This window comes from Pelodiscus sinensis, chromosome 12 (assembly GCF_052426305.1).
Source record: "Pelodiscus sinensis isolate ZL-2025 chromosome 12, ASM5242630v1, whole genome shotgun sequence".
Classification (NCBI taxonomy): Eukaryota; Metazoa; Chordata; order Testudines; family Trionychidae; genus Pelodiscus; species Pelodiscus sinensis.
The window spans coordinates 49669304-49697117 of NC_143063.1; the positions used below are offsets into that span (position 1 = coordinate 49669304).

The 27814-nt window shown below is 61.7% G+C and overlaps 2 protein-coding genes across 3 annotated transcripts; one reads left to right on the forward strand and one right to left on the reverse strand.

The window, feature by feature from the left end:
- On the reverse strand, nucleotides 1-18338 carry LOC102460150 (B-cadherin-like). Of its 2 annotated transcripts, none has more exons than XM_089781570.1 (14): nucleotides 18212-18338; nucleotides 14958-15101; nucleotides 11590-11745; nucleotides 10593-10737; nucleotides 9560-9735; nucleotides 8590-8718; nucleotides 6353-6538; nucleotides 5672-5916; nucleotides 2923-3065; nucleotides 2297-2521; nucleotides 1653-1744; nucleotides 1212-1354; nucleotides 435-570; nucleotides 1-208 (listed from the first exon to the last, which is right to left on the reverse strand). In XM_089781570.1, exons 1-14 carry the CDS (start codon nucleotides 18251-18253, stop codon nucleotides 119-121), a joined length of 2052 nt encoding a protein of 683 aa, XP_089637696.1. In that variant the 5' UTR covers nucleotides 18254-18338; the 3' UTR covers nucleotides 1-118. The 2 variants fall into 2 exon arrangements, with proteins under 2 accessions (XP_089637696.1, XP_075795936.2); XM_075939821.2 differs by having other exon boundaries at nucleotides 2-208; nucleotides 1632-1744; nucleotides 18212-18337.
- LOC142831125 (uncharacterized) lies at nucleotides 3868-5673 on the forward strand (the record flags this gene model as incomplete). The annotated part of the gene is made up of 1 exon (XM_075940658.2): nucleotides 3868-5673. A coding segment is annotated over one exon (1440 nt), but the record flags the coding sequence as incomplete, so codon positions are not given.
- Nucleotides 18339-27814: the final 9476 nt, after the last annotated feature.

Below are 27814 nucleotides of genomic sequence, written 5' to 3' on the forward strand. Positions count from 1 at the left end.
GTGCTCAGGAACGAGGGCGTCCGGCCAGGCAAATGCTGGGGGAAGAGCCGTTTAATGGCGTTTCTTGCGGCCCGGAGCCAGAGCCGTGGCCGGCCGGGCCCACGTGCTCTGGGGGGCGCTAGCTCTCCCGGTAGGTGGTGTAGGAGAAGGGCCCGAGCAGCAGGGGGATGTGCAGCCTCTGGCTTTGCTCGGTGACGGTGAAGACAACCTGCCAGAGACAAGCGGGAAGCGGCCGAGTGACACCGCGCCCCAGCCCTTAGGTCTGGCGGCAGGCAGCCGCCGAGGGACGCGGGGCAGCGCCAGGACGGGAGGAAGGCAGCCCGGTCCCAGCGCCCGTGAGCAGGGCCACGGTGCCAGGGTAGGTGGGGACGGAGCTGCAGGAGCCGGGCTTGGGGAGGAATGGGCCCAGGCCCGCTCCGCGCTAGTAGGGTTACCTCCACGTAGGGGTAGAAGCTGGCGTAGCCCAGCTCCTGCCAGTAGCGCCCAGTGTCAAAGTGCAGCTTGTACGTGCCAGCCGTCACCTGCTCGGGAGCCCAGAAGAGCGAAGGGTGCCCGTCCCCGCCGGTGGAGCTGAGAGAAACCAAGTGTCACCCTGCAGCTCCCTCCAGAGCCTCCCAGCGGGGAGCCAGGCGCAGGCGCAGGCATGGGGACGAGGGCTCTCCCCGAGAGCAGAGCAGGGACAGCGGGGGACAGGGACAGGGCCCCGAGGCTGGAGCAGGCAGGGCGGTCGCCCCGGGACTCCAGGAGATGGTTTGTGGCTGTGTGCGTCATTCCCCCGGCAGGCAGGGGGGACTGAACCGGGCTAATCGCTGCCTCTTGCAGCCTGACCCCAGGGCGAGAACCAGGCTGGACACCCCAGGGCGAGAACCAGGCCTGTTCCCACTACCCCTGGCTGCAGGGCTGCTCTTAGCCTAGGGCGCCGGCTGGAGGGGAGCTCCCAGCCCCGCTGCCAGCACCCACCCCCCAGCATGCACCCCCAGGCAGCCCTCCCCTCATGGCGGGGCGGGGCAGCGTGAGCCAGGCCAGCTGTGAGGCAGCAGTCCAGCCCTGGCTCCATCCCAGGGGGTGGCTCTGTAGCGCCTTGCGCCCTTCTGCTGTGGGCTGGGATCAGATTCCTCAGGGTTCAGCCCAGCCCCCCAAAGCCTCTGCGCGTAGGGACTGTGGGGTGGCCGTGCCCCTCCAGGGCAGCCCGCCTGCCTCACCGCACTTACCTCTTCAGCAGCTCCATGCGCTGCATCTCGGGCCCCTCGAGTCGGAACAGGTGCACGGCCAGGCCGAAGGCAGGCAGGCCCGTCAGGGTGTTCACCACGTGGGTGGTCACGTAGCTGCTCGCGGCCAGGGGCAGCTGTTTGACCTGGGCCACAGGTTAATGAGCCAGGCTTGAGCCGACATTGCTCGGTGCTCCAGGCTGGGAAAGCCCACGCCCTGGGCACGGGGGTTCTGCCCACCTGCCGCCCGTGGGCCCCTGGAAAGCAGCAAGGCAATGGGACGGTGCCTCTGCCCCCCGCCCCTGATGCTGGTGGCATCCACACACGCACCCCGGGCAGAGTGGAGAGGGGCCCAGGCGAAGGCGACTAGGTGGGAGCCCGAGGCAGAGCGCGATGGCGGCTCCCCCCTTCGCAGTCACACACCTTGGCCTTGACCGTCGTCACCTGGGATTTCCCCTGGTTGTCCGTCAGCTGCAGGAAGATGTTGTATTCCCCGGGCTCCAGGGTCTTGGTGAGCTGTAAGTCCAGGCTCTTCCCTGTGGGGAGAACAGACTTAGGGCTGGAGTCAGGAACCCTGCCAAGGGACAGGATCCCGCAGCCTGGCCGTGCCGCACGGCCCAGCGCACTGGGGCCACAGCAGGACACGCTGGTGCAGCGTCCCCGGCCTGGCTGGGCGGTCGGCAAAGCCCAGCTCCGGCAGCGAGGTTCAGAGCCTGGGGGCAGCAGCCTTCCAGCTGGCCGCGTGACCGGCACTGGGGCTTTAGAGGGGCTCTGCTGCCCCGGCAAGCCCTGAGGCAGGGGGAACCTGCGCTGGACTTAGGGCACCGGCCCGGCAGACGCCTGCCCATGGCTCTGCGGGCGGGGAGACAAGCAGCACCCGCCATGGCCCTGTGGCTCCAAGGCCCTTTCACGAGGCAAACGCAGCAACCAGACGGGCCCCCTTCTAACCCACGGCCCCTGGGCCCCAGCCCGGGCGGAACGCGAGCGCGGAGGGAGCTCCCCCACAGCTGGCTGCTCTGCGCTGCAGGGGCCCGGCCCCGCTTTGCAGCAGGACAAGCCAGGAAGGGGCCCAGGGCCCAGCCACTTACCCCCTTGGTTCACAGTTGCTGTCCAGTTGGAGCCGGAGCCGTGCACCAGGTCGGCCTGGAAGGGAGAGGTGTTCGGGGGCAGGTCCGGGTCCACGATCGCCAACTGCTGGGCCACCGGGTTCCGACCGCAGATTTCAAACTCCCGCGGCTCTGGCACCGGCCCGTTGTCATTCACGTCCTCCAGGGTCAAGAGCAGGGTCCCCGTGCCCGTGGCCGAGGGCTGCCCTAAGGGAGAACGGCTCAGTGCAGGGGTCTGGGCACAGCACGGCGCCCGGGAGAACCCTGCTGCTCAGGTGGGAGAATCCTGCTACTTATTAGCCTCCACGTCCTTAGCCCCAGCAGTGCCCCATGGACCCTGGACTATGCTACGGGGCAGCCAGGGGCTCTTCCGTGGCTCCCCAAGCTGGGCAGCAGCGATCTCTCCCCTCGGAGGAGCGGCAGGGCGGGGGAGGAAGGCGCGAGTACGCCCAAGGCGAGGTTTTAACCCGTTTCCCCAGCCAGGTGCTGTGGGAGGCCGGTGCTGCAGCCGGAGGGTGGGGAGCTCGCCCTGCCTTCCAACCGGCCGCACAGGCAGCTTGCTGGGACGGAGACGGGGGCCGGAACAAGGGGACGCCGTGTGTCCTTACCGGAGTCCACCGCCAGGACAATGGCCTTGTAGGTGCTGTTGGAGACCAAGCTGCCCTCCCTGTCCAGAGGGAGGATTGCCGTGATGATGCCGTTTTCGGGGTTGATGGCCAGCCACTTGGCAGGGTCGCTCCCCATGCTGTACCTGGAGGGGAAGGCGGGCGGGCGTGAGAAGGGGGGGCCGGAGGGGCTAGGCGGGGGGCCCCTGCTCTGTGCCCGCAGGGCATGAATGTGCCAGTTTGAGAGTTTAAGGGGGAAATGGAGCAAACGGCCACGCGTCCGCCCCTGCAGGGGGGACAATTCACGGCGGGCGCTGGCCCAGGTCCCACTCCTGCAGCCTGGGCAGGGACGCAGCTGGACTTCCCTCCGCCCCCAGGGCTGTTCCCTCCCCGCCCCCAGGGAGAGAGGAAGGGCACCAGGAGCACCAGCAGAAAGGAGAGCGGGCGATGGGCAGGGTTGGGCATGTCCACGCTACAGCGTTATGACGGTGTCAGTCGACATTCAGCCAGCGCGGCAACTACAGCTCCCTCCCCTCCGCGCTCGCGCCTTGTCGGCGGCACAAGCACTTCTACTGACGCAGCGGGCACTGAGCCCAGGAGCCCTGCAGCCCTGGGGCTGACAGTGGAGACCCCGGCCACGGCGGAGCAGCTGGGAGCCCCCGGCAGAGCCGACGGGAACCCGGCCACAGCGCAGCAGCTGGGAGCCCCCGGCAGAGCCCACAGGACCCCGGCCACGGCGCAGCAGCTGGGAGCCCCCGGCAGAGCCGACAGGACCCCGGCCACGGCGGAGCAGCTGGGAGCCCCCGGCAGAGCCGACAGGAGCCCGGGCCACGGCGGAGCAGCCGGGAGCCCCCGCCAGAGCCGACAGGACCCCGGCCACGGCGGAGCAGCTGGGAGCCCCCGGCAGAGCCGACAGGACCCCGGCCACGGTGGAGCAGCTGGGAGCCGACAGGACCCCGGCCAAGGCGGAGCAGCTGGGAGCCCCCGGCAGAGCCGACAGGAGCCCGGGCCAAGGCGGAGCAGCCGGGAGCTCCCGGCAGAGCCGACAGGAGCCCAGGCCACGGAGGAGCAGCTGGGAGCTCCCGGCTGAGCCGACAGGAGCCCGGGCCAAGGCGGAGCAGCTGGGAGCCCCCGGCAGAGCTGACAGGAGCCCGGCCACGGCGGAGCAGCTGGGAGCCCCCGGCAGAGCCGACAGGACCCCGGCCAAGGCGGAGCAGCCGGGAGCCCCCGGCAGAGCCGACAGGAGCCCGGGCCAAGGCGGAGCAGCCGGGAGCTCCCGGCAGAGCCGACAGGAGCCCAGGCCACGGAGGAGCAGCTGGGAGCCCCCGGCAGAGCCAACAGGAGCCCAGGCCAAGGCGGAGCAGCTGGGAGCCCCCGGCAGAGCCGACTGAGCCCGGGCCAAGGCGGAGCAGCCGGGAGCTCCCGGCAGAGCCGACAGGAGCCCAGGCCACGGAGGAGCAGCTGGGAGCCCCCGGCAGAGCCAACAGGAGCCCAGGCCACGGAGGAGCAGCCGGGAGCCCCCGGCAGAGCCAACAGGAGCCCAGGCCAAGGTGGAGCAGCCGGGAGCCCCAGGCAGAGCTGACAGGAGCCCGGGCCACGGCGGAGCAGCTGGGAGCCCCCGGCAGAGCCGACAGGAGCCTGGGCCAAGGCAGAGCAGCCGGGAGCCCCCGGCAGAGCCGACAGGAGCCCGGGCCAAGGCGGAGCAGCCGGGAGCCCCCGGCTGAGCTGACAGGAGCCCGGGCCACGGCGGAGCAGCTGGGAGCCCCCGGCAGAGCCGACAGGAGCCCGGGCCACGGAGGAGCAGCTGGGAGCCCCCGACAGAGCCGACAGGACCCCGGCCAAGGCAGAGCAGCCGGGAGCCCTCGGCAGAGCCGACAGGACCCCGGCCACGGCGGAGCAGCTGGGAGCCCCCGGCAGAGCCGACAGGAGCCCAGGCCAAGGCGGAGCAGCTGGGAGCCCCCGGCAGAGCCGACAGGAGCCCGGGCCAAGGCAGAGCAGCTGGGAGCCCCCGGCAGAGCCGACAGGAGCCCGGGCCACGGAGGAGCAGCTGGGAGCCCCCGGCAGAGCCGACAGGAGCCCGGGCCAAGGCGGAGCAGCCGGGAGCCCCCGGCAGGGCTGACAGCCAGCAGGCGACGGCAGCGACGCAGTGTCCATATGGCCCCTGGGCCACCCTCCCCCCATCGACCAAAGGCTCCCCCTCGCGCAGAGCTGGCGTGTGCTCCCCTTGGGGGGAGCCATGTTGCGGTGGAAACAGCGTTCGCTGCACACTGCCGTGCATCACCTAACTCGGGAGTGCAGAGCCGGGCGTGGGGTCGCCAGGCCGCAGCCGATTGGCCTGGATCTGCAGGCAGTTTGGCTCCAGAGCTACGTCCCGGAGCTGCCGGGTGAGCCGGGCAGACAGCCACCCCACAGGTTTCCAGACCCAGCTGTCACACCTGCAGGCAGCTCGTGCCAAGTCAGGTCTGAGCTTTGCCTGGGCAATCGCCCCACTGCTCAGCCCGGAGAATTTCCCTTTCGCGCCTCTCGAGAGCAGACCCGTCGATCAGAGGGGGAGTTTGCCACACTCGGACCCCCCCTTCGTGCCTGGCTCTCCCCGGGCCCAGGGGACACAGGAAGGCCACGCACAGGCCGCGGGGTGTTCGCTCTGCAGCATTTCTGGGCTGATTTGGGGTGGCCTGGCCTGGCCTGGGGGCTGCTGTGCGCTCAGTCCCTGGTGCCGTGCAAGGCCTGGCCGCAGCGTTCCTGCCCTTACGTGATTTTCTGATTCGGGTTCCGATCCGGGTCCCGGGCCGTGTAGGAGGTGACTTCCTGTCCCACAGGCAAGTCCTCCAAGACCACGGCCCTTTTGACAGGTGGATCAAAGACCGGGGCTTCGTTCACGTCCTCAACATCGACCGTGACGGTGGCGGTGGAAGTCGGGAGAGGCACCGAGAAGGGAACTTCGTTCCTTGCGATCACGTGCAGGACGAACTGCCTTTGGGTCTCGAAATCCAGGCCCTGGCAGGGAGGCAAAGCGGGGTCAGCTTCCCAGGAGAGACGCCGCCGAGCCCCGCTCAGTGCCTGCCGCGGGAGGCTGGGGAGAAGTCACAGCGAGGAGCCACAGGGAGGCTACTGGCCCTGCCCTTGGAGAGAGGAGGCACTAACCCACCAGCAGGCTGGCCCGGGGGAGGCCCCTCGAGAGCCCAAAGCCTTTTGTCCAAGGCCCCCAAGCCTCCCCCGCCGGGCTGAGGGGATAAGGAAACTCGGCAGCTCCCAGGCCCCTGGTTTAACCCTCTCACCGTGCGCCCACCCAGGATGAACACGGGTGGCACATTGCGGGGAAGTGGTGCAGCCGGGGACCCCGGGAGACGGCCCCACCGGCCAGCAGCCTTTCAAAGCCAGTCCCCTCAAGGTAGGGGTGGGGGGGGGGCACCGCTGGGTGGCTGCAGCTCACCTGGGCCGTTTTCAGGAGCCCGTTGTTGTTGCTGGGGTCTGTGCTGACGGAGAACGCGCCCCCCTCGTTCCCTTTCACAATCTCGTACACCGCTCTCCAGGCGGGAGAGCCCTGCTGGTCCTTGTCCGACACCAGCAGCCGGGCCACCAGCACCCCCACTTCGTTCTCCGGCACCGCGGCGTTGTACTGCAACAGAAGGGACAGGCTGGGCTGCAGGGCGCCCCCACACGTGCACTGAGGCATGAGTGGATGTGCACCACCACCGAACACAGGCTGCCGGCTGTGGGTGCTCAGCTGTGTGGCACCTGAATCTCTCCTGGGCGGCTGCACAAACATTCAGCTTAAGAGACACTGCCCTGTGGCACATCACACCAGGGCAGGGGATGGAAGGGAGCCTTCCAGCCACAGGAGACAGATGTAAAATCCCAGGTAATCAATTAACCAGTTAAACGTTAGGTTAACCTGACATTCAACCAGTTAACCAATTAAGCGGGGTCTGGGTCAGCAGCCCCCAGCCTGTGGGGCTCCCGCTCCCAGCCCTGCGCTAGACGCCCTGCTACACTGAGCTTAGGGCCCTGCTCTCGGCTTCATTTGATAGAATAACAAGTCTTGTGGCTAAGGGAGCAGTGGTGGAGTGGTATGCCTAGACTTCAGTAAGGCACTTGATACGGTCTCGCATGACCTTGCCAATGAACTAGGCAAATACAACTTAGATGGGGCTGCCATAAGGTGGGTGCGTAACTGTTCTCAGAGAGTAGCTATTAACAGTTCAGAGTCGCGCTGGAAAGGCAGAACACATGGGGTTCCCCAGGAGTCGGTTATGTTGATATTTTCATCAAGGATTTAGATATTGGCATCGAGAGTACACTTATGAAGTTTGCAGATGATACCAAGCTGGGAGGGGTTGCAAGTGCTTCGGAGGATGGGTCATCATTCAAAATGATCTGGACAAACTGGAGAAATGGGCTGAGGTAAATAGGATGAAGTTTAAGAAGGACAAATGCAAAGTGCTCCACTTAGGGAGGAACAACCAGTCTCACCCATACAGAAAGCAAAGCAACTGTCTAGGAAGGAGGACAGCAGAAAGGGATCTAGGGCTCAGAGTGGACCACAAGCTGAATATGAGTCAATGGTGTGACACTGTTGCAAAACAAGCAAATGAGATTCTGGGCTGCATTAGCAGGAGTGTTGTGAGCAAAACACGAGAAGTCATTCTTCCGCTCTGCTCTGCGCTGATAGGCCTCAATTGGAGAATTGTGTCCGGTTCTGGGCACCACATTTCAAGAAAGAGGGGGAGAAATTGGAGAAGGTCCAGAAAAGAGCAACAAAAATGATTAAAGGACTAGAGAACATGAGGTAGGAGGCAAGGCTGAAAGAACTGGGCTTCTGTAGTTTGGAAAGGAGAAGACTGAGGGGGGACAGGATAGTGGTTTTCAGGTATCTAAAAGGGTGTCACAAGGAGGAGGGATAAGAATTGTTTTCCTTAACCTTTTTTAAGGACAGGACAAGAAGCAATGGGCTTAAATTGCAGCAAGGGAGGTTTAGGCTGGACAGTAGGAAAAACTTCCTAACTGTCAGGGTGGTTAAACACTGGAATAAGTTGCCAAGGGAGGTTGTGGAATCTCCATCTCTGAAGATATTGAAGAGCAGGTTAGACAGACACCTGTCAGGGCTGTTGTAGGCAGTACTGGGTCTTCCCATGAGGGCAGGGGACTGGACTTGATGATCTCTCAAGGTCCCAGTGTGCTATGATTCTATGTGATCCCTCCCATCACCCATTCCCAGCCTCTGACAAACAGAGGCTAGAGCTGTTCTCCCTGCCCAGCCAGGGAAATAGCCATTAATGGACCCAAGCTGCATGAATTTATTTAGCTCTTTTCTGAACCCTGTTAAAGACCTGGTCTTCACAACATCCTTTGGCAAGGAGTTCCACAGATTAACTGTGCTCTGCGTGAAGAAAAACTTCCTTTGGTTTGTTTTAAACCTGCTGCCTGTTGATTTCATTTGGTGACCCCTAGTTCTTATGTTATGGGACCAAGTAAATACCTTCTCCTTATTCACTTTCTCCTCACCACCCATGGTTTTATAGACCTCTATCCTATCCCCCTTAGTCTCCTCTTTTCCAAGCTGAAGCGTCCCAGTCTTATTAACCTCTCCTCACACGACAGCTGTTCCAAACCCCTCGTCATTTCTGTTGCCCTGTGCCCCGTGCAAACAAGCAGGAGAGCTTCCGTTACCGTGAGCGGGTCGAACACTGGCGGGTTATCGTTGGTGTCTGTGACTTCAATCAGCGCTGTGGCTGTAGCCGCGAAGCCCTTGCCTTCCATGTCAGCGGCCAAGACTATCAGCGTGTAGATGGGGATCGTCTGCAAGCCACAAGAGTCATTTCTGAGTTAGGCGCCGGAGGGCACATCAGGCTGCTGCACTACGGCGGGGAACTGGCTTTGGCGGGTCAGCCAGCAGGTGAGACAGGAGGGGTGCGCTCCGAAACTCAGCTGTCCGGCAGCACCACTATTCCGGCTACGGCTGCCTGGTATGGGGCATTCCAGCTGCTTAGCCCAGCGGTAGCGAGCGAGGAAATGCCCTTCGATTCAGCAGGCACGCTGTCCCTGTGCCCCCGCTGCATGTAATAGCTCAGCGATAGCCGAGGGCATTTTAAGCCTTCGCTTGGCTTCGCAAGGGCTTGGGGTTTTCACCCCCCGATCTGGGCTCAGGAGTTAGCTCAGTTTCAGGTTCCCCTATGTGTTTGGAAGGGGGTTTCCTTTAATCAGCGGAGTTCCCAGCGCAGCCCCCCGGCTGGGCTCTGGCTCAGCAGCAGCGCGTTGCTACAACCCAACAGGGCGGAGATGCGTGTCCAGGGGCTGAATTAACTGACCACGTCCCAGCAAACGGGCCTCGCCCTAGGGCTAGTTTCTAGCGCTGCCAAGATCCCATTGAACCCCCCACCCCCACACTCACCCGCCAGGCACACGTCATCAGCCTCAGGCTGGCTGGCAGGGAGGTCGAGCCTGGCACAGGCGCCAAGGGGAAACAGCGGAAGTTTGCCAGAGACATCCAGGAACGCGACCCCGATTGCACTGGACACCTGCCACTCCCAGCGTGCCCCGGGGCGGAGATCGCACATCAGATCCGAGGGCCTCCCTCAGCGTGCGAACGTGTCGCACGGCCCTGCTCCGACCCGCGCTGCTTCCCCACTCCCGCACTCACCTCCCGGTCCAGCCCCGTGGCAATCAAACTGATGATGCCTTTGTCACGGTCGATGGTGAACATCTGGGCTTGGGGTTGTGCGGGAATCTGCTCCTGGATGGTGTACACAGGCACCCCGTTGTTGGTGTTCACGCTGTCGTCTGCGTCTGTGGCCGTCACCCGCATCACGGAGGTCCCTGGACACAAGGTTACAGCAAGACTGTCCAGTTACACGGGAGACGATTCTCCAGAACAATCCCGCCTGGGCCTGCCAAGGGGATCGGGGACGGTGCCTCGATCAACCACGAGGCATCTCCCGCCCCCCCAACGTCGACCGATTCTTCTCTGCAGCCCCAGACAGAGGAGTAAAAGTGTAAGCGCCCGGGCCAGGGCGTCAGCCCAGAGCCATCGATCTCACCGGGCGAGGGAAAGAATAACGCCCTAGGAGCCTCTCACAGGGAACCAGGCCGCCCAGTCTGCAGCCACATTTACTGCTACCGGATTAGCTCCCTGTTCTCTGCCGCCACCATCGCCGGTGTCTGCACCGAGCGCCGGCTCCCCGCCAGCCCCAGAGCCTATGGGAGGTAACTGGCAGTGTCCCCTGTAAGCCGGGCGCTTGTGCGGCCGCTCAGGAGAGAGTCCGATGCCGCCCAGCTGATTAGCAGGGCCCACGGCTAGGTTTGTGTTTCAGTGGGTGGTGCACATCTGCACATGCACATAACATTATTCTGCACATGGATGAAAAAAACTACAGGGAGCCTTGGGTTCCCGTGGGTCCAACCCCACGATGCCGACTTTACTGCAGGATTGGGTGGGCTGGAAGGGGGAGGCAGAGCCTGCTCCAAGCCCAGCCATGGGCAATAGCAGCACGGTCGGGGACAAGGCGCGTCTGTCACTGGACACAGATTTTAGCCCCTTTGGGGTTATTCTGGGATTTCAATTCTCCGCTGCAGAATTCTCCCAACACTAGCACGGCCCTCGCCTCTCCCGCCTGGGAGGGGAGCCTCCGACGCCGCATCTCAGCCAGTGTCTCGCAGGGTCTCCGTGCACCCACCTGGCTTGGCTCCTTCTTCTACGGAGCCGGTGAAGACCTGCTGGGTGAACTGGGGCTTGTTGTCGTTCTGGTCGGTCACGGTGATGACGAACTCCATGGGGTCCTCCATGGGCAGCCCGTTGGCAGACACCGCGTGGGAAAAGAGCTGCAAAGCCGGCGCCGTGAGTAAGCCCCGCGAGGCCTGCAGCCGCCTGGCCACGAGCAGCCAGCAGCCCCGCCCCGCCCAGCCAGGCCTCCCACAGCGACAGCCCAGGCCTGGCTGGCTTGGCCGGAGGGGACTTGCTTTGATCTCCCCACTCCGGCTGCCCATGCCCACGGGGTCTGAGCTCACAGGCAGGACAGGCAGCCCACCCGGCCTGGGGAACGCTGCCCGGCTTAGCCTGAGCCCAGGGTCTTCCAGCTCCCTCAGCGCTCCCAGGACAATCGCTGGCTGGCCCAGGGACACTGGTGTCCTGCTACCCGGGGAGAGGCCACGCTGGGCTGCCCCACCGTGGGGACTTGTGGTTTCTCCTCCCCGCTGGGCCAAACCCGCATCAGTGCTGGGCACGGAGCCCCCCACCAGCCCTGCTCTGCCCCCAGAGACCCAGGGCCCAGGACGAAGAGCCCAGCCAAGCTGTGGGGGCAGACAGGGTGCTGAGCATGTCTCCAGGCAGCCAGTGTTGGGCCCGATTCTTACCACTTCTGGGCCCCCCAGTTCCATCGCGGCACTCAGCACCCTGGGGACAGAACTGGCCCCCAGGCAACGCGCTAACATGGCCGAGGGCCCAGGGCCGGAGGGGCACACCGCTGGGGTCAGCACCCGCCCCTCTGGCTGTGCTCAGCCAGGCCCGGGGAAGAGACCGTGGGGAGGGCAGCAGCCCTCTGGACCGTGCAGTGCAAGAAATGGGGTGAGACCCAGTTCACAGGCACCTCTGGCTCCTTCCAGCCACCTCCGAGCTCCGGGGTCATCGGCCCCAGAGGACACGGCCCTGCTCCCTCCACGGGCCCAGGGACTCACCGTGTAGTTACTAATTTCCTCTCTGTCCAGGGGCTGTGTCACCTTCAGCGCCCCCGTCTCCCTTTCGATGATGAAGACGCCCACGGGGGGCGTGTCTGCGCCCTGCCCCGTGATGCTGTAGAAAACCTTCATCTCTTTGTCCAGGTTGGATTTGATCTGGTGCCGGAGAACAGGCCGGGTCAGTGGGGGTGGGGGTCTGAGCACCGCACCGTCCCAGCCCATCTCCCCACCCCGTCTTCCCAGAGCCCCAGGACCTGCTCCCCTCCAGGCTGCTCCTCCCCAGCCTCACTTCCTCCCAATTCTCCCCAAACCTTCCAGCCCCCGCCCCTTTCGCACCGAGCCCCCCCCCCCACGGTGCATGCCCCTGGCAGCCCTGCTGTGCCCCCCCCACCTCACACATTGGCTGAGCTGGGGCACCGCTGGGCATTACTGCACACAGCGCCTGAGCCACGGGGGGGGGGGGAGAGAAAGGGCAGGATCTGAAAGGTCATGTCCTGGGCATGGGGGTGCTGACAATGGGTGGGGGACACGGAGGGTTACCACGGTGACGGGGCGTCTGGCTCTTTAAGGGTTAACACCAGCCCTGGGGAGGGCAGCCCACAGCGGAGGCAGTGAGGGCCCAGCTGGGGCGGGAGGGGATGGAGGAGCAGCGGGGACCTGGCTCCCTGAGACAGAGCAGGGCTGGGGAAGGCAGGCGGGGCTGGGGAGTGCTGGCCGGGCGAGCTCCCAGGCTGCAGGGCCTGAGGCCAGGCCTGGGGGTACCAGGGCTGTGGTGGGAGGGGGGAGCAGAAGGCAGCAGGTCCCCCCCCTTGCCAATGGGCAGCCATGTAAGGCTGCAGTTTGCCCCGAGGCAGGGGCTAGAGGGCTCCCAGCCGTGGGTCGCTGAGGCAAGGTGGGCGCAGGGTCGGGGGTTCCCTGGGGGGACCCCAGCGTGCAGGGCCCTGACCTCGGGCAGAACGTGGAGGAGAGGCCAGGGCCGGGCGGGGACACGGGGCTGACCCAGCAGGCGGCCTGCACCAGAGGCGGGGACGGACCAGCAGAGGGCGCTCTGAGGCGGGTGCTGATTCCCTGCGTGACCAATGGGAGGTGCTGTGCTGGGTGAGTGCCCCCCGCGCCCCGTCGCCCCAGAGGAAGGCCAAGCGAGGGGGGGCTGGGGGGAGCCACTTGCCTCACAGAGCCCCAGGGCAGCTTACGCCAGACAGGGCCGGCCCCCAACATTTTGGCACCGGAGGGGGGGAGCCCCAATAGCCCCCCACTTGCCCCCTTTTCTCCTGCCTGCCTCTTATGTCTCTTGTGCCCTCCTTCCTCCAGCACAACCCCCCATCTCTGGGCATCCAGAGCAGGGGATACACCTGCCCCAGCAGCCCACACAATTTTCTACCCTCTGAGCCCTAGTGGCACCTCCCCCCAGTCTGGCACCTCATGGGAAGGCTGCCCTGGCGCCAGAGCTGTAAATGGCACCTCCCTTTGCCAGCACTTCACCAGTCAGCCAAGGGGCTGTCTATAATATATGCAAATCACATGCAAACTAGCATCCTAACTGATTTACATATAGGGTTGCCAGGTGTCTGGTATTTGCTGCTCTGTCCAGTAAAAAAATCAGGAAATACCGGACAGGTGCAACATGCAGTGTCCGCTATTCTCTGACTTTCCGGCTGCGCACCGGACGGAAGCCTGGCGTGGGCGGGGGAGCGGCTGGGAGTCCCAGCTGGGAGGCGGGGCTGCGATTGCGGCCGGGAGCCCTCAGTCTGTGGAGTGTGAGGAGGAGGAGAAGCCTCCTTCTCGCTCGTGCGTCGCCGGGAGCCTGCGCGGGACAGACAGCAAGTGCCCGGGTCTGTCCTGCTCCCCACCAGCCCATTTGCTCACCCCCCCTTCCCGGCTGGCCGGTTCTCCCCCACTTCCCCTCCTGATCTTCCCCGGCCAGACCCCCTGCACCCTGCCCCAGCTCTGCTTCCCGCCGGCCCGTTCCTCTTCCTGATCTGCCCCAGCCAGTGCCGCTGCACCCCCTCCCCGCCAGCAATGCTTCCCTCCCCCCCTTGCTCCCGGCCCTCCCCCACTGTGCCCCCCCTGGCAGCTCTGCTTCCCACCCCTCTTCCTCCCGGGCCTCCCCCACTGTGCCCCCCCTGGCAGCTCTGCTTCCCACCCCTCTTCCTCCCGGGCCTCCCCCACCCCCCCCCCGGCAGCTCTGCTTCCCACCCCCCTTCCTCCCGGCCCTCCCACACTGTGCCCCCCCGGCAGCTCTGCTTCCCACCCCCCTTCCTCCCGGCCCTCCCCCACTGTGCCCCCCCGGCAGCTCTGCTTCCCACCCCCCTTCCTCCCGGCCCTCCCCCACTGTGCCCCCCCTGGCAGCTCTGCTTCCCACCCCCCTTCCTCCCGGCCCTCCCCCACTGTGCCCCCCCTGGCAGCTCTGCTTCCCACCCCTCTTCCTCCCAGGCCTCCCCCACTGTGCCCCCCCCCCCCCCCCCCCCCGGCAGCTCTGCTTACCACCCCCCTTCCTCCCAGCCCTCCCCCACTGTGCCCCCCCCGGCAGCTCTGCTTCCCACCCCCCTTCCTCCCGGCCCTTCCCCCACTGTGCCCCCCCGGCAGCTCTGCTTCCCACCCCCCTTCCTCCCGGGCCTCCCCCACTGTGCCCCCCCTGGCAGCTCTGCTTCCCACCCCTCTTCCTCCCGGCCCTCCCCCACTGTGCCCCCCCTGGCAGCTCTGCTTCCCACCCCCCTTCCTCCCGGCCCTCCCCCACTGTGCCCCCCCCCCGGCAGCTCTGCTTCCCACCCCCCTTCCTCCCGGCCCTCCCCCACTGTGCCCCCCCTGGCAGCTCTGCTTCCCACCCCCCTTCCTCCCGGCCCTCCCCCACTGTGCCCCCCCGGCAGCTCTGCTTCCCGCCCCCCTTCCTCCCAGCCCTCCCACACTGTGCCCCCCCCGGCAGCTCTGCTTACCACCCCCCTTCCTCCCGGCCCTCCCCCACTGTGCCCCCCCGGCAGCTCTGCTTCCCGCCCCCCCTTATTCTCGGCTAGCCCTGCCCCCGATATCCCGTGGCCAGCCCTGTTCCACCCGACCACTCCCCCGTTAGCTGTTTCCAGCCCCCCCCCCTTCCCGGCCAGCACTGCTGCCTTCCTGGCTGCCCCGCCACCAATGAAGCGTGGGTTTTTTTTTTTCTCATCAACTTTGGTCCTTCCCCCTCCTTTTTTTTTCCTTCAACAAATTTTTTTCCAGATGGTTTTTTTTTTTTGGGGGGGGGGGGGGCATGTTTGTTATTTTTCTTTCAGCCATCTGGCAACCCTATTTACATCACAGCCACGGAGCAGGATCCGTTCCCATCTCCCCCCACACGCCCTGCCTGGCACCACCCCGCTGACCAGGCCTCTCCATACCTGAACCAGCGTCTTGGGGAAGGGCCCCCGCTCGTTCTCCGGGCAGTTGATTGGCGGGATGACCCAGTCTCGCTTCTGTCTCTTGTGGCCCAGGCTGGCCTTAGGGACCCCCGGCCCGTCTGCCTCCGCGCAGGGGGGGAAGCCCTGAGGGGCAGAGACAGCTGGTAGGAAGGAAACGGGGAGCCGGCAGGGCCCCAAACAGCCAGGGGAGGAGGGGGGTCCTGCCTGGTGCCTGGGGGTTGTGCCGGCCCCAATGCCTGTTGCTAGAGGTGTAGGGGGGGCTGCAGGGGGTCCCTAGGGCTGCTCTGCTGGGTGGGGGCGGCAGGCTCCCAGTGGGGCTCCCACCCAGCCTAGTGGAAGGGGACCGCTGGCCCCTACTACATCTCAGTGTGTGTGGCGGGCGGGGGGCGGGGTTGGCCAGCGCCCAGCACCAAGGGGACCTAGTGCTCCCGCTAGGATTTTCCATCCGTGAGCCGTGAGGTGTGTCCGGTGCCCGATAGTGAGGTTACGTGCACTGGTGGGGACGGGCACCCGCCCCTGCACAATTTGAGCAATGCGCTGTTCTTCCCCTCTGCCCGCGCAGGGTGTCTAAGGGTGTGACGGCGCGTTGGGGTCCCCACCTCCTGCACCCCTGAAATGGCACGAACAGACCCACCAGCCGGTAGAATAGAGGTGGTTTATTGCTCCCCCAGGATACAGCACAGCACAGATGGAATCTGGTTCCAGGGCAGGCCTAGGATGCCTCAGGCCCCCTTGAGATGGGGGAGGGGGTCTTGGCTTCTAAACCCCCCAGCCTGTTGCTGAGGCTGCTTCCTCCATGCTCCCAGACAGAAACTAACTAACCCTCCTCCAGCCCTGCCCCCCAGCCAGGGGCGGCATCCACCTTCCTTTGTTCCTCCCCATGGGGGGTAGCTGGTCGGACAGGTTTGGAGCCCCCTTTGCATAATGAGCAGACAGCAGAGGTCGCCACAGCCCTAGCAAGGCCCCCCACTGCGTCACAAAGGGCTCGGCCCCGGGGGGATGGACTGGAGGAGAGGCGGCCGGGGAAGGGGACGTGTGTACGATGTGGTTTCCTTTAACGCTTGCGCGCCAGGCTCAACCCGTGTTAGGGATGAAGTTTCAAAGCAAACCTGGGGCTGGACAGGACACCGAGGAGAGGGGGGGTCCCTGCCCCAAGGAGCTTCCAACATCTCTTGGGTAAGATTTACTTTTGGTCCCTCGTATCTCCCAGCCCCGAGTGTTGGGCCACTCGCTGCCAGCCCGGCCCCAGCTCCCGCTCTCCCCGGCCCAGGGCAAAGGCTGAGCTGTGCCGCTGTCTGGGGAACGCCTTGGCCATCGCCACGTCCCGCTCCCAGGTCACAACCAGTGGCAGCACCCGCAGGCCCCACCCACCACCCGGCTCTGGCCCCACCTGGAGCCACTGGAACAGCCAGCGGATGGCTCTGGCCCCAATCGACCCACAGCTCCAGCCCTGGGGAAGGGCCGAGGCTAGGGCCAGGGCCGCATGCTGGCTGCCCTGCTGCTCCTGGGAGGGCGTAGCTGCTGGCCACATGGCTCTGCTCTGGAGCAGCTGAGCAGCCGCTGCAGAGGTGGGCAGGCCCCAACTTCCTGGTGCGCGCCCGCGCAGGCACACACCTTAGCGGGGACCCTGGTCTGGACCGTGAGGCTGACACCCCGCTAGGGGCGATGGGGAGAGGCCAGTGCGCCAGGCGGGTAAGGAGATCGGGGGGCTGGGGGAGGGCCCTGTGAGCTGGAATCGTCTGGAGCAGGCAGAGTGGGGCTGAGCTAAGGAGAGAGCTGGGGCCCCCGCTGAGCTGGGGAGCAGAGCTGGGACGGGACGCCTGCCAGTCCCCCCGCTGACCCCTTTCCCCTCCCACCCACGGCGTTTGGGTGCACGTGAGCCCTCATGCCCCCCCCCGCGCTGCCCCTGCAAGGTCTGACGGGAGGGGACCGAAGCGATGTCCAGGCCCCGGTGCGGGCGGCCGGACGGCTGCAGGGAGAGCTGGGCTGGCGCCAGCAGCCGCTGGTTCCGTTCAGGTTCCCAGCACTCGCCCACGTTCGCTTCCTGGGCCGGTGGGCAGGGACACGGCCCCTTGGGGCACCGTGAAATCTGTGGGGCCCTAGGCAGCCATGTGCTGTGTATGGGGCAGCGCCGGCTCCGGGTCCAGTCCCACGCCCCAGATCCCTCCCCCACGGGCTGCCCACAGTGAGTGCCGGACCCGGGACACCTCCCCACTCCTCTGCATTTCCCAGGAGCGATTGGCCCAGGGGACTCCCGGGGGCAGATGCCAGCAGCGGGGCCCCCCCCACTCTCACCAGAGGCACCAGGAAGCAGAGCGACGTGGCCCAGCCTGCTCCGTCCCGCCACTTCCTCCCCCCGGTGAGTGCGGGTCAGTCCCACCCTCCCCCGGCCCCTGCGCATCACTCCCACCGGTATGTAAATAGTTTCTTATTTTGTCCTTCGGTTGCACCCTTCTTCTGTTTCCGACTCCCTGGTGCGAAGGGGGGGGAAGGGGGGCCCGGGCCCACCCCCACTCAAGGGCCCCAGCCCAGGGCCCTAAGGGCTCGGATCTAAGGAGACCCGGCCCGGCTGACGGGGTTCGTAACCGTAACGCGCCAGCCCACCAGCCAATCCAGGCTCTGCCCTGGGCTGCTTCCTTCCCCACTCACGTCGGCGTTACCCTGCGCCCGATGTTCCGGCGGCTTGCTGTAGGAGGAGTCCGTGAGGGGAACGACGTGTCCCGGTCCATGACCCGTCTTCCCCGCCACCTGTCCCTGCGGAGGCGGCTACCTTCCCCCCTCCTCCAGCGCTGGAGCCGTTTTAAATGCGGCGCTGGGGCCATGACCCCGGCTGCCCCCGGAAGCCCCACCCCTCGCGCCCACCCGGCCCCGCGTTGCTGCAGCGACACGCCGGACGCCCCAGCTGCTCCTGGCCTGCGCTGGTCGCCACGTCATCTGGCGGCGCCGTCCGCACGGCGGCCGAACAGTCCAGACAATGCCGGGTGACCCCAGGCTGCCAGCTGTACAGCGCGTCCTGGGGCCGCTCCCCCGTGCCGTGTGGGTGCATCCCGTCACACCCACCCTCCCCCAGCTCCCTGTGTGCGGGCAGGTCCAGCCCCCGCTGCCTCCTTGCCCCACAGCTCCTGCCCCATGACACAGCCCCTCCCTGCCGGGGCTGCACAGGGCACCAACTCTCCCTCCCGCCCTCGCCGTGTTGGGCTCCCCCCCCCAGGCATGGGGGTGGGGTCCCCTACCTGGCAGAGGAGGCAGAGGATGCTGACAGTGGCACAGCGCATGGCTCTGGCTGTGTGATCTGGCCCCTCTGACAGCCTCCCTGTGACTGGCTGGGCCAGGGTGTGGCTGCCCCACTGCCCCACCGCACCCAGCAGGGCAAAGTCTGTGCCAGCTGGCTCGTGGGAGGGTTTTGCTGCAGGCTCCCGCAGGCCTCTGGGTCAGCGGCGTCCTGCGCAGCCCGACTCCCCCCCCTCTTCCCAGCGCACATGGGGAGGGGGCTGCCTTCCTGGGCGCAGCGGGGCACCTTCCAAGCACCCACCCGCTGCAGGGCCGCCAGGCTGGTGGGCACAAGGCCTGGCACTCGGGCAGGGCGCAGGCAAAGATGCCTTTGGGGAGTGGGGTGGAGCCCAGTGCCCTGAGCCCCCGCGGGTGGGTCCTGGTAGCCCTGGTGTGGGGCCATAGGGCAGCTACTTTCCATGGTCCGTTAGCCGGTTGATCCAGCTGTCGGGGGAGCTGCTGGCTCCGAGCACACGGGCATGAGCTGGCCCCACCCCAGGGATTTCCCTACACCTCCCCCATAGGGGTGTATACCCCCCCGAATTTCCCCAACAACCCCCCCCCCCCCAGTTTTGTGAACTAGTTACATGCCAATTTAGTGATTGTTTGGAAATTTGAATTGAAATTGAAACATTAATACACACTTTAAAAGCATAGACAGTGCATGCTAAGATATGTGGATCTGAAAAAGTAGAATAGATTTGAAAAGTATGGACAGAGGCCAGCTTCCTTACACAGCTGCTGGTTTTTATGACACTGTCAGTGCATGCCTTTGGGCGATGTTGGCCCACCTAATCATTTCAAATGATGATTTGTAAGCAAAGTCAAAATGAGCTCTCTGACAGCTAGTGATGAGCTGGGGTTTGGGGGAAAGGCTTCAGGACCAGACTGTGTTTACAGTCACACCTAATGTACCTGGGATCCAGCAAACAGAGCTGTGTTGCCCAAGTGAGAGCTTTTGGTTGGGGTTGGGTTACAAATCACTTGAATGCAGGGGGCAGGGAATAAAATGTTGTTCTTATTGTATGAGTAAAGGGCAGTAGAACTGGACTGAGTGAGGGCATCAAGAGAGAGGGTGGGACAGGTGTTTTGCTTGATGGTCTGTCTGAGTCCCAAGTGCTATTGACCTGCCCCTCTCCACTGTTTAAAGACAAAGCTGATTAGGCTCCATAGCTAGTCTTTTGTTTTGTTAAGTGACCACTCCAGCTGAAATCACTGACAATCAGTCTAAGTGCTTAGCCCTGCTGTGGGGACAGTGTTTTTGTTAAGAGACAGCCCAGGCTGCAATGGCCAGAGGGCCATTGGCCACAGAGCGATGGAGTGACTGGTGGCACAAGGAGCAGCAGTAGCCAGAGTGAACAGTGAGCAGCTGGAGGAGCAAGCAAGGTTCCTTCTTGCCCCCCACCTGGGAGGTGCACTCAGGTGAAAGCACCTCTGAACTGAGTCTCCACTGAGCAAAGACAACACCGGTAAGTGTGGTGAGGTGGAGGAAAAACGAGGGGCACGTGCCTGGTCACGTGAATGAACTAGTGAGCATATCCATTGAGGGAATGGACGCACCAGACACACGAGAAGCCACCGAAGATGACCGCATTGCATTCGAGACGTTCATTAACAGACTTGTGCAAAATTACAACAAGAAAGCAAGGATGTAGACCAGGGAGCCTGCTACCAGGAGCAGCAAACAGGGAGTTTGGAGAGGGAGTTCTCCAGGTAAAGGAGGAGTAACTACGGGACCCTTGAGGTAAGTGGCTGTCTGGAGTGGGGGGTTACTTGCTGTGTGCTGAGCTTGTGTTTGTCTGTGTGGTTTGTTTGAAGGAGCATGTGCTGTAGCTGGAAGCTGTGAGCTTCTAAAGGCTTAAAATCTAGAAGCCTCTGTTGATTGGCTGAGCCTTAGTCAGGGGGAGGGGCTACCAGGGCTTTATAAAGCTGTGAGTCAGCGACCAGGAGCAGCTAACAGAGAGTTTAGAGGCGGAGGTTAGAGGGTGCTAGTGACTTCTGACCTTCTTTAACCATAACTTTTATAATCATCTATATTCCAGACATTTAAAAGAAGCCCAGTTTATAATTAAACTTATTCATTAGAAAAATGGAGACAGAAGCCCAGCAGCAGAGTGGGGGCGATCCTGTTTATTGCGTCGAGTGTAACATGTATGATTACCTGCCCTGTGGGCGGGTGGCGTATGTGTGCACTTGTTGCGAGCTCCTGACCCTCAGAGACCGAGTTCGGGCTTTGGAGGCCAGGGTGGCTGAACTGGAGGAGCTAAGGGAGGCAGAGAGCTATGTTGATGAGACTTTCCAGGACACTGTAGTACTGTCCCACCTCCAGTCTGAGAGCCCCAGTGCTCTTAAGGAGGATGAAAGTCTCAAGGGAACAGAGCATTCAATGGGAGCAGAGGGAAACCATCCCGTAGTTGGGACCCTCCTCCCAGAGGATGTTGCGGTATCCTCTCGCACTGAGGATACCTCTGAGGGGGAGGGAATGCCAGTTAGGAAGAGGCAGGTGTTAGTAGTGGGTGATTCGATCGTTAGAAACATAGATAGTTGGGTTTGTGATGACCGGGAGAACCGTATGGTCACTTGCCTGCCTGGTGCGAAGGTTGCGGATCTCTCGAGGCATCTAGATAGACTTATGTGTAGTGCTGGGGAGGAGCCGGTGGTCATGGTACACGTAGGTACCAATGACATAGGGAAGGGTAGGAGAGATGTCCTGGAGGCCAAATTTAGGTTGCTAGGAAAGAGACTGAAATCCAGGACCCCTATGGTGGCTTTCTCGGAAATGCTTCCAGTTCCACGCGCAGGGCCAGGTAGGCAGGCAGAGCTTCAGAGTCTCATTGCGTGGATGAGATGATGGTGTAGGGAAGAGGGGTTCGGATTTATTAGGAACTGGGGACACTTTTGGGAGAGGGGGAGCCTATACAGGAAGGATGGGCTCCACCTAAACCAGGATGGAACCAGACAGCTGGCACTAAAAGTTAAAAAGGCCACAGAGCAGTTTTTAAACTAAGAGATGGGGGAAAGCCGATTGGTGCGGAGATGCACATAAATCGGTTGGGGACTTTTCTTATAGGAGAATCCATTGATAGAGATTCTCTAAGCTGTAGTCAGAAAGAGAGGAGGGGATAGGACCAGAGCAGACAAACAACCGCATTCAAAGGAATCCAATGCATCAGGGAAGGGCAGACAAATCAATAGTGACAAATTTCTAAAGTGCTTGTACACAAATGCTAGGAGTCTGACTAATAAGATGGGTGAACTAGAGTACCTCGTATTAAAGGAGGAGATTGACATAACAGGCATCAGTGAAACCTGGTGGAATGAGGAAAATCTGTGGGACACAATCAAAATATATCAGAAGGATAGAGCAGGCCGGGGGGGTGGCGGAGTGGCACTGTATGTGAAAGATAATGTAGAAGCCAATGAAATAAAAATATTAAGTGAATCAACATGTTGAATAGAATCGCTATGGATAGTAATTCCATGCTCCAATAGTAAGAATTTAGCAGTAGGGATATATTACTGACCACCTGACCAGGACAGCGATACTGACATAGAAATGCTGAGAGATTAGAGAGGCTACCAAAATAAAGAACTCTATAATAATGGGGGATTTTAATTATCCCCATATAGACTGGATACATGTCACCTCAGGAAGAGAAGCGGAGATAAAATTTCTCAATGGCTTAAATTACTGCTTCTTGGAGCAGCTGGTACAGGAACCCACAAGGGGAGAGTATCAGAGGGGTAGCCGTGTTAGTCTGAATCTGCAAAAGCGACGAGGAGTCCTGTGGCACCTTATAGACTAACTGAAGTGTCATGCATCTGTCATGCATCTGACAAAGTGGGTCTTTGCCCACGAAAGCTTATGCTCCTACACTTCAGTTAGTCTATAAGGTGCCACAGGACTCCTCGTCGCTTTTACAAGGGGAGAGGCAATTCTCAATTTAGTCCTGAGTGGAGTGCAGGATCAGGTCCAGAAGATAACCGTAACAGGACCACTTGGGAATAGTGACCATAATATAATAACATTCAACATTCCTGGGGTGGGAAGAACACCTCAGCAGTGCAGCACCCTGGCATTTAATTTCAAAAAGGGGAATTACACAAAAATGAGGTTAGTTAAACAGAAATTAAAAGGCACAGTGACTAGAGCCAAATCCCTGCAAGATGCATGGAAACTTTTTAAAGACACCATAATAGAGGCCCAACTTAAATGTATACCCCAAATTAAAAAACATAGCAAGAGACCTAAAAAAGAGTCACCGTGGCTTAACCACAGTGCAAAAGATGCAGTGAGGGACAAAAAGGCATCTGTCAAGAAGTGGAAGTCCAATCCCAGTGCGATAAATAGAAAGGAACATAAACACTGTCAAATCAAGTGTACAAATGTAATAAGAAAAGCAAAAAAAGATTTTGAGGGACAGCTAGTCAAAAACTCAAAAAGAAATAGCAAAATGTTTTTTAAGTACATTAGAAGCAGGAAGCCTGCTAAAAAGCCTGTGGGTTCCCTAGACGATCGAGATATAAAAGGAGCAATCAAAGACGATAAAGCCATTGCAGAGAAACTAAATGATTTCTTTGCTTCGGTCTTCACGGCTGAGGACGTTGGGGAGATTCCTGAATCTGCACCGTCCTTTGTGGGTGATGAATCTGAGGAGCTGTCCTGGATTAAAGTGTCATTAGAGGGGGTTTTGGAACAAATAGAAAAACGTAAAGTTAACAAATCTCCGGGACCGGATGGCATTCATCCAAGGGTTCTAAAAGAACTCAGATGGGAAATTGCTGAGCTATTATCTGTGGTTTGTAACCTATCCTTTAAATCGGCTTCCGTACCTAAGGACTGGATGGTAGCTAACGTGACACCAATATTTTAAAAGGGCTCTAGAGGCAATCCTGGCAATTACAGACCAGTAAGTCTAATGTCGGTACCGGACAAATTAGTCGAAATAATAGTAAAGAATAAAATTGTCAGGCACGTAGAACATAATTTGTTGGACAAAAGTCAACATGGTTTCTGTAAAGGGAAATCCTGTCTTACTAATCTATTAGGGTTCTTTGAAGGGGTTAACAAACATGCAGACAAGGGGGATCCAGTAGATATAATATACTTGGATTTTCAGAAAGCCTTTGACAAGGTCCCTCACCAAAGGCTCTTGTGTAAATTACATGGCCATGGGATAAGAGGGAAGGTCCTTTCTTGGACTGAGAACTGGTTAAAAGACAGGAAACAAAGGGTAGGAATAAATGGTAAATTTTCAGATTGGAGAGGGGTAATTAGTGGTGTCCCCCAAGAGTGGGTCCTGGGACCAATCCTGTTCAACTTATTCATAACTAATCTGGAGAAAGGGGTAAGCAGTGAGGTAGTAAAGTTTGCGGATGATACTAAACTGTTTAAGATAGTCAAGACAGAAGCAGACTGTGAAGAACTCCAAAAAGATCTCACCAAACTGAGTGATTGGGCAACAAAATGGCAAATGAAATTTAATGTGGATAAGTGTAAAGTAATGCATGTTGGAAAAAATAACCCCAACTATACATACAGTATGATGGGGGCTAATTTGGCTACAACAAATCAGGAAAGAGATCTTGGAGTTATCGTGGACAGTTCTCTGAAAACATCCACACAGAGTGCAGCGGTGGTCAAAAAGGCAAATAGGATTCTAGGAATTATTAGGAAAGGGATAGAAAATAAGACCGAATATCTTACTGCCCCTGTATAAAACTATGGTACGCCCACATCCTGAATACTGTGTACAGATGTGGTCTCCTCACCTCAGAAAAGATATTTTGGCCTTAGAAAGGGTTCAGAAAAGGGCAACTAAAATGATGAGGGGTTTGGAACGGGTCCCATATGAAGAGAGGCTAAAGAGACTGAGACTTTTCAGTTTAGAAAAGAGGAGACTGAGGGGGGATATGATAGAGGTCTATAAAATCATGAGTGGTGTGGAGAGGGCCGATAAAGAAAAGTTATTTATTAGTTTCCTAAATAGAAGAACTAGAGGACACCAAATGAAATGAATGGGGAGCAGGTTTAAAACTAATAAAAGAAAATTCTTCACACAGTGTGTAGTCAACCTGTGGAACTCCTTGCCAGAGGAGGCTGTGAAGGCTCGGACTATAACAGAGTTTAAAGAGAAGCTGGATAATTTCCTGGAGGTTAGGTCCATAAAAGGCTATTAGCCAGGGAATAGAAATGGTGTCCCTGGCCTCTGTTTGTCGGAGGCTGGAGAGGGATCGCAGGAGACAAATCGCTTGATCATTGTCTTTGGTCCACCCTCTCTGGGGCACCTGGTGCTGGCCACTGTCGGCAGACAGGATACTGGGCTAGATGGACCTTTGGCCTGACCCCATACAGCCGTTCTTATGTTCTTAGACATAATGCTTCATAGAAGGCTTGAGTAGCCAATTTTAATTTGTATGCTTTTAAAACATGAGTTAAATCTAATAAAATGGTCATGAAACATTTTTTTAGTTTTTCCTGTGGTGCCATACAGCTCACCTTCACCCTCACGGTCTCACCCCTCATCAGCCCTGACACCGCCCCCTGGTAAATTCAATCCCCCCCCATTTCAATTCCTGGGGAAAACACTGCCCCACCCTAGCCATGCCCGGCCCACCTGGGGCACTGGCAGAGGGTCAGCCACAGACAGCGGCTCCCCCGCTCCGGCCCTGCCGGGGTAACACAGAGGCCCCCGGCTCACAGGCGAGCTCTGGGCACTGCCCTCTGGAAGGGAGCCGGCTGGCACCGAGCAGAGACTCACCCGGCGGCAGGGGGAGCTCATCAGACTCCAGGGCAGCCCGAGGGCGGGTGGGCACAGCTCCCTGGCAGCTCAGGCCTGGCTGGAGCTGTGCCCCTCCCTCCTCCTGCCCCGGGATGCAGGAGACGGACCCAGTGCTACGAACTGGCCCCTGACCCCGGGGTGCCTCCCCCGTCCATTTTGCACCAGCAGCCTTGGGGAACCAGGTAAGCATGCGGGCTGGGGTCAGGGGGCTGGGGATGTTGGGGGCCAGGAGGAGCTGGGGGGGGGGAGGAGGCCAGGTGCTGAGTGTTTGTAGAGTTGCCAGGTGCCCAGCACTTTGCCTCCTGGCCGGGGAAAAATTCAGAAAATACCAGACATCTCAGGTGTCCGGTATTCTCTGAATATTTTTACCGGATAGGAGCTGAAATTACCAGACTGTCTGGATGAATACTGGACACCTGGCAACCCTGGTCTGCGTGCCCGGGGTGCCCCCCCCACCCTGGTCTGAGCACCTGGGGTACCCCCCCGTTCTGGTCTGAGTGCCCAGGGTGCCCCATGGGGCTCGGGGAGGGAGAAGGCAGCAGCACTGCATGGCGTGGCCACGAGAGGGGGCTGTAGGAATGCAGCCGGCTGGGGAGGCCTCAGTGGCTCTTTCTGCCTCGCCCCGGCCAGCCTGGGGTGTGAGCACCCCGACCCAGCTGAGTCCTAAGACCCACTCCAAGTTCATCTTGCCAGGCCTGGGGGCTTTGGGCAGCTCAGGCCTTGCTCCCAGCGAGGGCTGCTCCCTGCCGCCCGGGCGTGGCAGATTTCCAGCTCCCCGGGGCCCGGCCCTGGAGACCAGGGCCCAGAGCAAAGCTGCGTTCCTAGGCCCCTCCTTGCGGCGCTTTGACTCAGCCTCTGGGGATGGGCTCAGGGGACCCCCCGACCCACCCCCAGCCGCTTGTGCCTCTTTTCAAAGGAGCCAGGAGACCCCCGGGGACACCCGGCCCCTGGCCTGTCTGCTGGGCGAGGGAGCCAACCTGGCTCTCACCTGCCGCCATTACCCCCCTGCGCTAACCCAAGCGAAGGACCCAGCAGGGCCGAGGATGCCTCCCTCCGCCGGCCTGGCCCTGCCTCCCAGAGCGGCTCGGCTGCCGGCCGGCGAGGGTCTTCGCCGTGGGCACACGCTGTGGCTGTTTGACGTGGAACCGACCTCCGAGCTGGTTTCTCCACCCCCCTCGGCGGGGACTACAGCCCTGGGGAGAGGCCCTGCTCCGTCCGTGTCTCAGAGCTGCGCATACGAGCAGTGCCGCCCCGGCCGGCGTGGGCTGCTTCAGCCGCAGAGGTTCCAGCCCGGAGGCCACAGGCTGCCCGGGGGCCTAGCGCCATGGGTCTCGGCAGTGGGGGACGCCTGCCCCTGCGGGACAGCGGCCGAAGGGAAGATCCACCGGGGAGAGCTCCATTTCTGCCTTTCTCCCTGGCCAACAGCCCAGGCAGAGCCCAGGGCCCCGTCATCACGGCCCGGAAGTCGCCCATCAGACAGCCCTGGCCGGACTGAGCTACGGACCTGGGCAGCCCTCCCTGCCCCCAGGCGGGACCCTGAAACTCACTGCAGGTTTCCCGGGGCCTCGCTCCCCCACCATTTGGTACCCAGCTCCCCGGCGTCGCTGCGCCCTCCCCGTGTGGGCTGCCCAGCCCCCGGTGTGAATGTCAGGTGAGGAACACGCCATAGCCCGAGCCGGGAGCTCCCCGGGTGAGACACAGGTGCCGTGGCGGTGGTTTGCCGGGTGGAGGGGCCCAGGGAACACGCCATAGCCCGGGCCGGGAGCTCCCCGGGTGAGACACAGGGGCCGTGGCGGTGGTTTGCCGGGTGGAGGGGCCCAGGGAACACGCCATCGCCCGGGCCGGGAGCTCCCTGGGTGAGACACAGGGGCCGTGGCGGTGGTTTGCCGGGTGGAGGGGCCCAGGGAACACGCCATCGCCCGGGCCGGGAGCTCCCCGGGTGAGACACAGGGGCCGTGGCGGTGGTTTGCCGGGTGGAGGGGCCCAGGGAACACGCCATCGCCCGGGCCGGGAGCTCCCCGGGTGAGACACAGGGGCCGTGGCGGTGGTTTGCCGGGTGGAGGGGCCCAGGGTTTCACCAGAGCCCATCGGGTGTCGTGCAGCGAAGTGGATGCAGGAAAGACTTCGGACCAGCCCCACCTTCCCTTCCCGCTGGTGGCTGAGCCGTCTGCTGCCTTCCCCAGCCGGGTTCTGAGCCTGCACTTGGGTCTGTTTGTCACAGCCGGCTCCGCAAGGGCCTTGGAAAGCTCCCTGCCCCTCCCACCTGCCCCCGGCTGACGGGGTCAGGCAAATTCTTCGGGCCCAGCCTGGGAGAGACTCTTCTGTCCCCTGGGCCCAGCACAGGCCCGGCCAGCCCGGGGGGCAGGAAGACACTTTGCTGCTGGCCGGGTGTGGGTCGCACACCTTTCTTACCCCTTTGGGCTGGGTGCTCCCGGGGCTGAAGAGGGGCGCCCTGGGGGCTAAGGCATTTCCATGAGCGAGAGGCATTTGGAAAAGGAGCCGGGCTGGGACAGAGCCGGGGCTCCCTCAGTGCCGCTCCCCCGTTGGAAGCTGGCTGGGGTGACGCTCTCCCCCTGGCTTTATCCCTGTGTCACTTCACTGCCTTGGGCAGCGTTGCTCTGAATCTCCATGCCAGTGTATGCGAGGTCCACGGCAAACCCATGGGGCGCCAGCACCTGCCCCTGCGTCGGTCCGGCTTGCCCTCCTTGCATCCCGTCCCTCTCGCCCACCCAGCTCCTGGACTCTAGCAGGGCCTCGGGGCACAGAGCAGTGGCCCCTGCCTGG

Coding starts and splice junctions, on each gene's coding strand:
- LOC102460150 (XM_075939821.2), bottom strand. CDS start 18,253: ATGCGCTGTGCCACTGTCAGCATCCTCTGCCTCCTCTGCCAG. Junction 9,736..10,592: donor AGAAGAAGGAGCCAAGCCAG/GTGGGTGCACGG, acceptor CCTTGTGTCCAG/GGACCTCCGTGATGCGGGTG. Junction 209..434: donor GCTTCTACCCCTACGTGGAG/GTAACCCTACTA, acceptor TGTCTCTGGCAG/GTTGTCTTCACCGTCACCGA.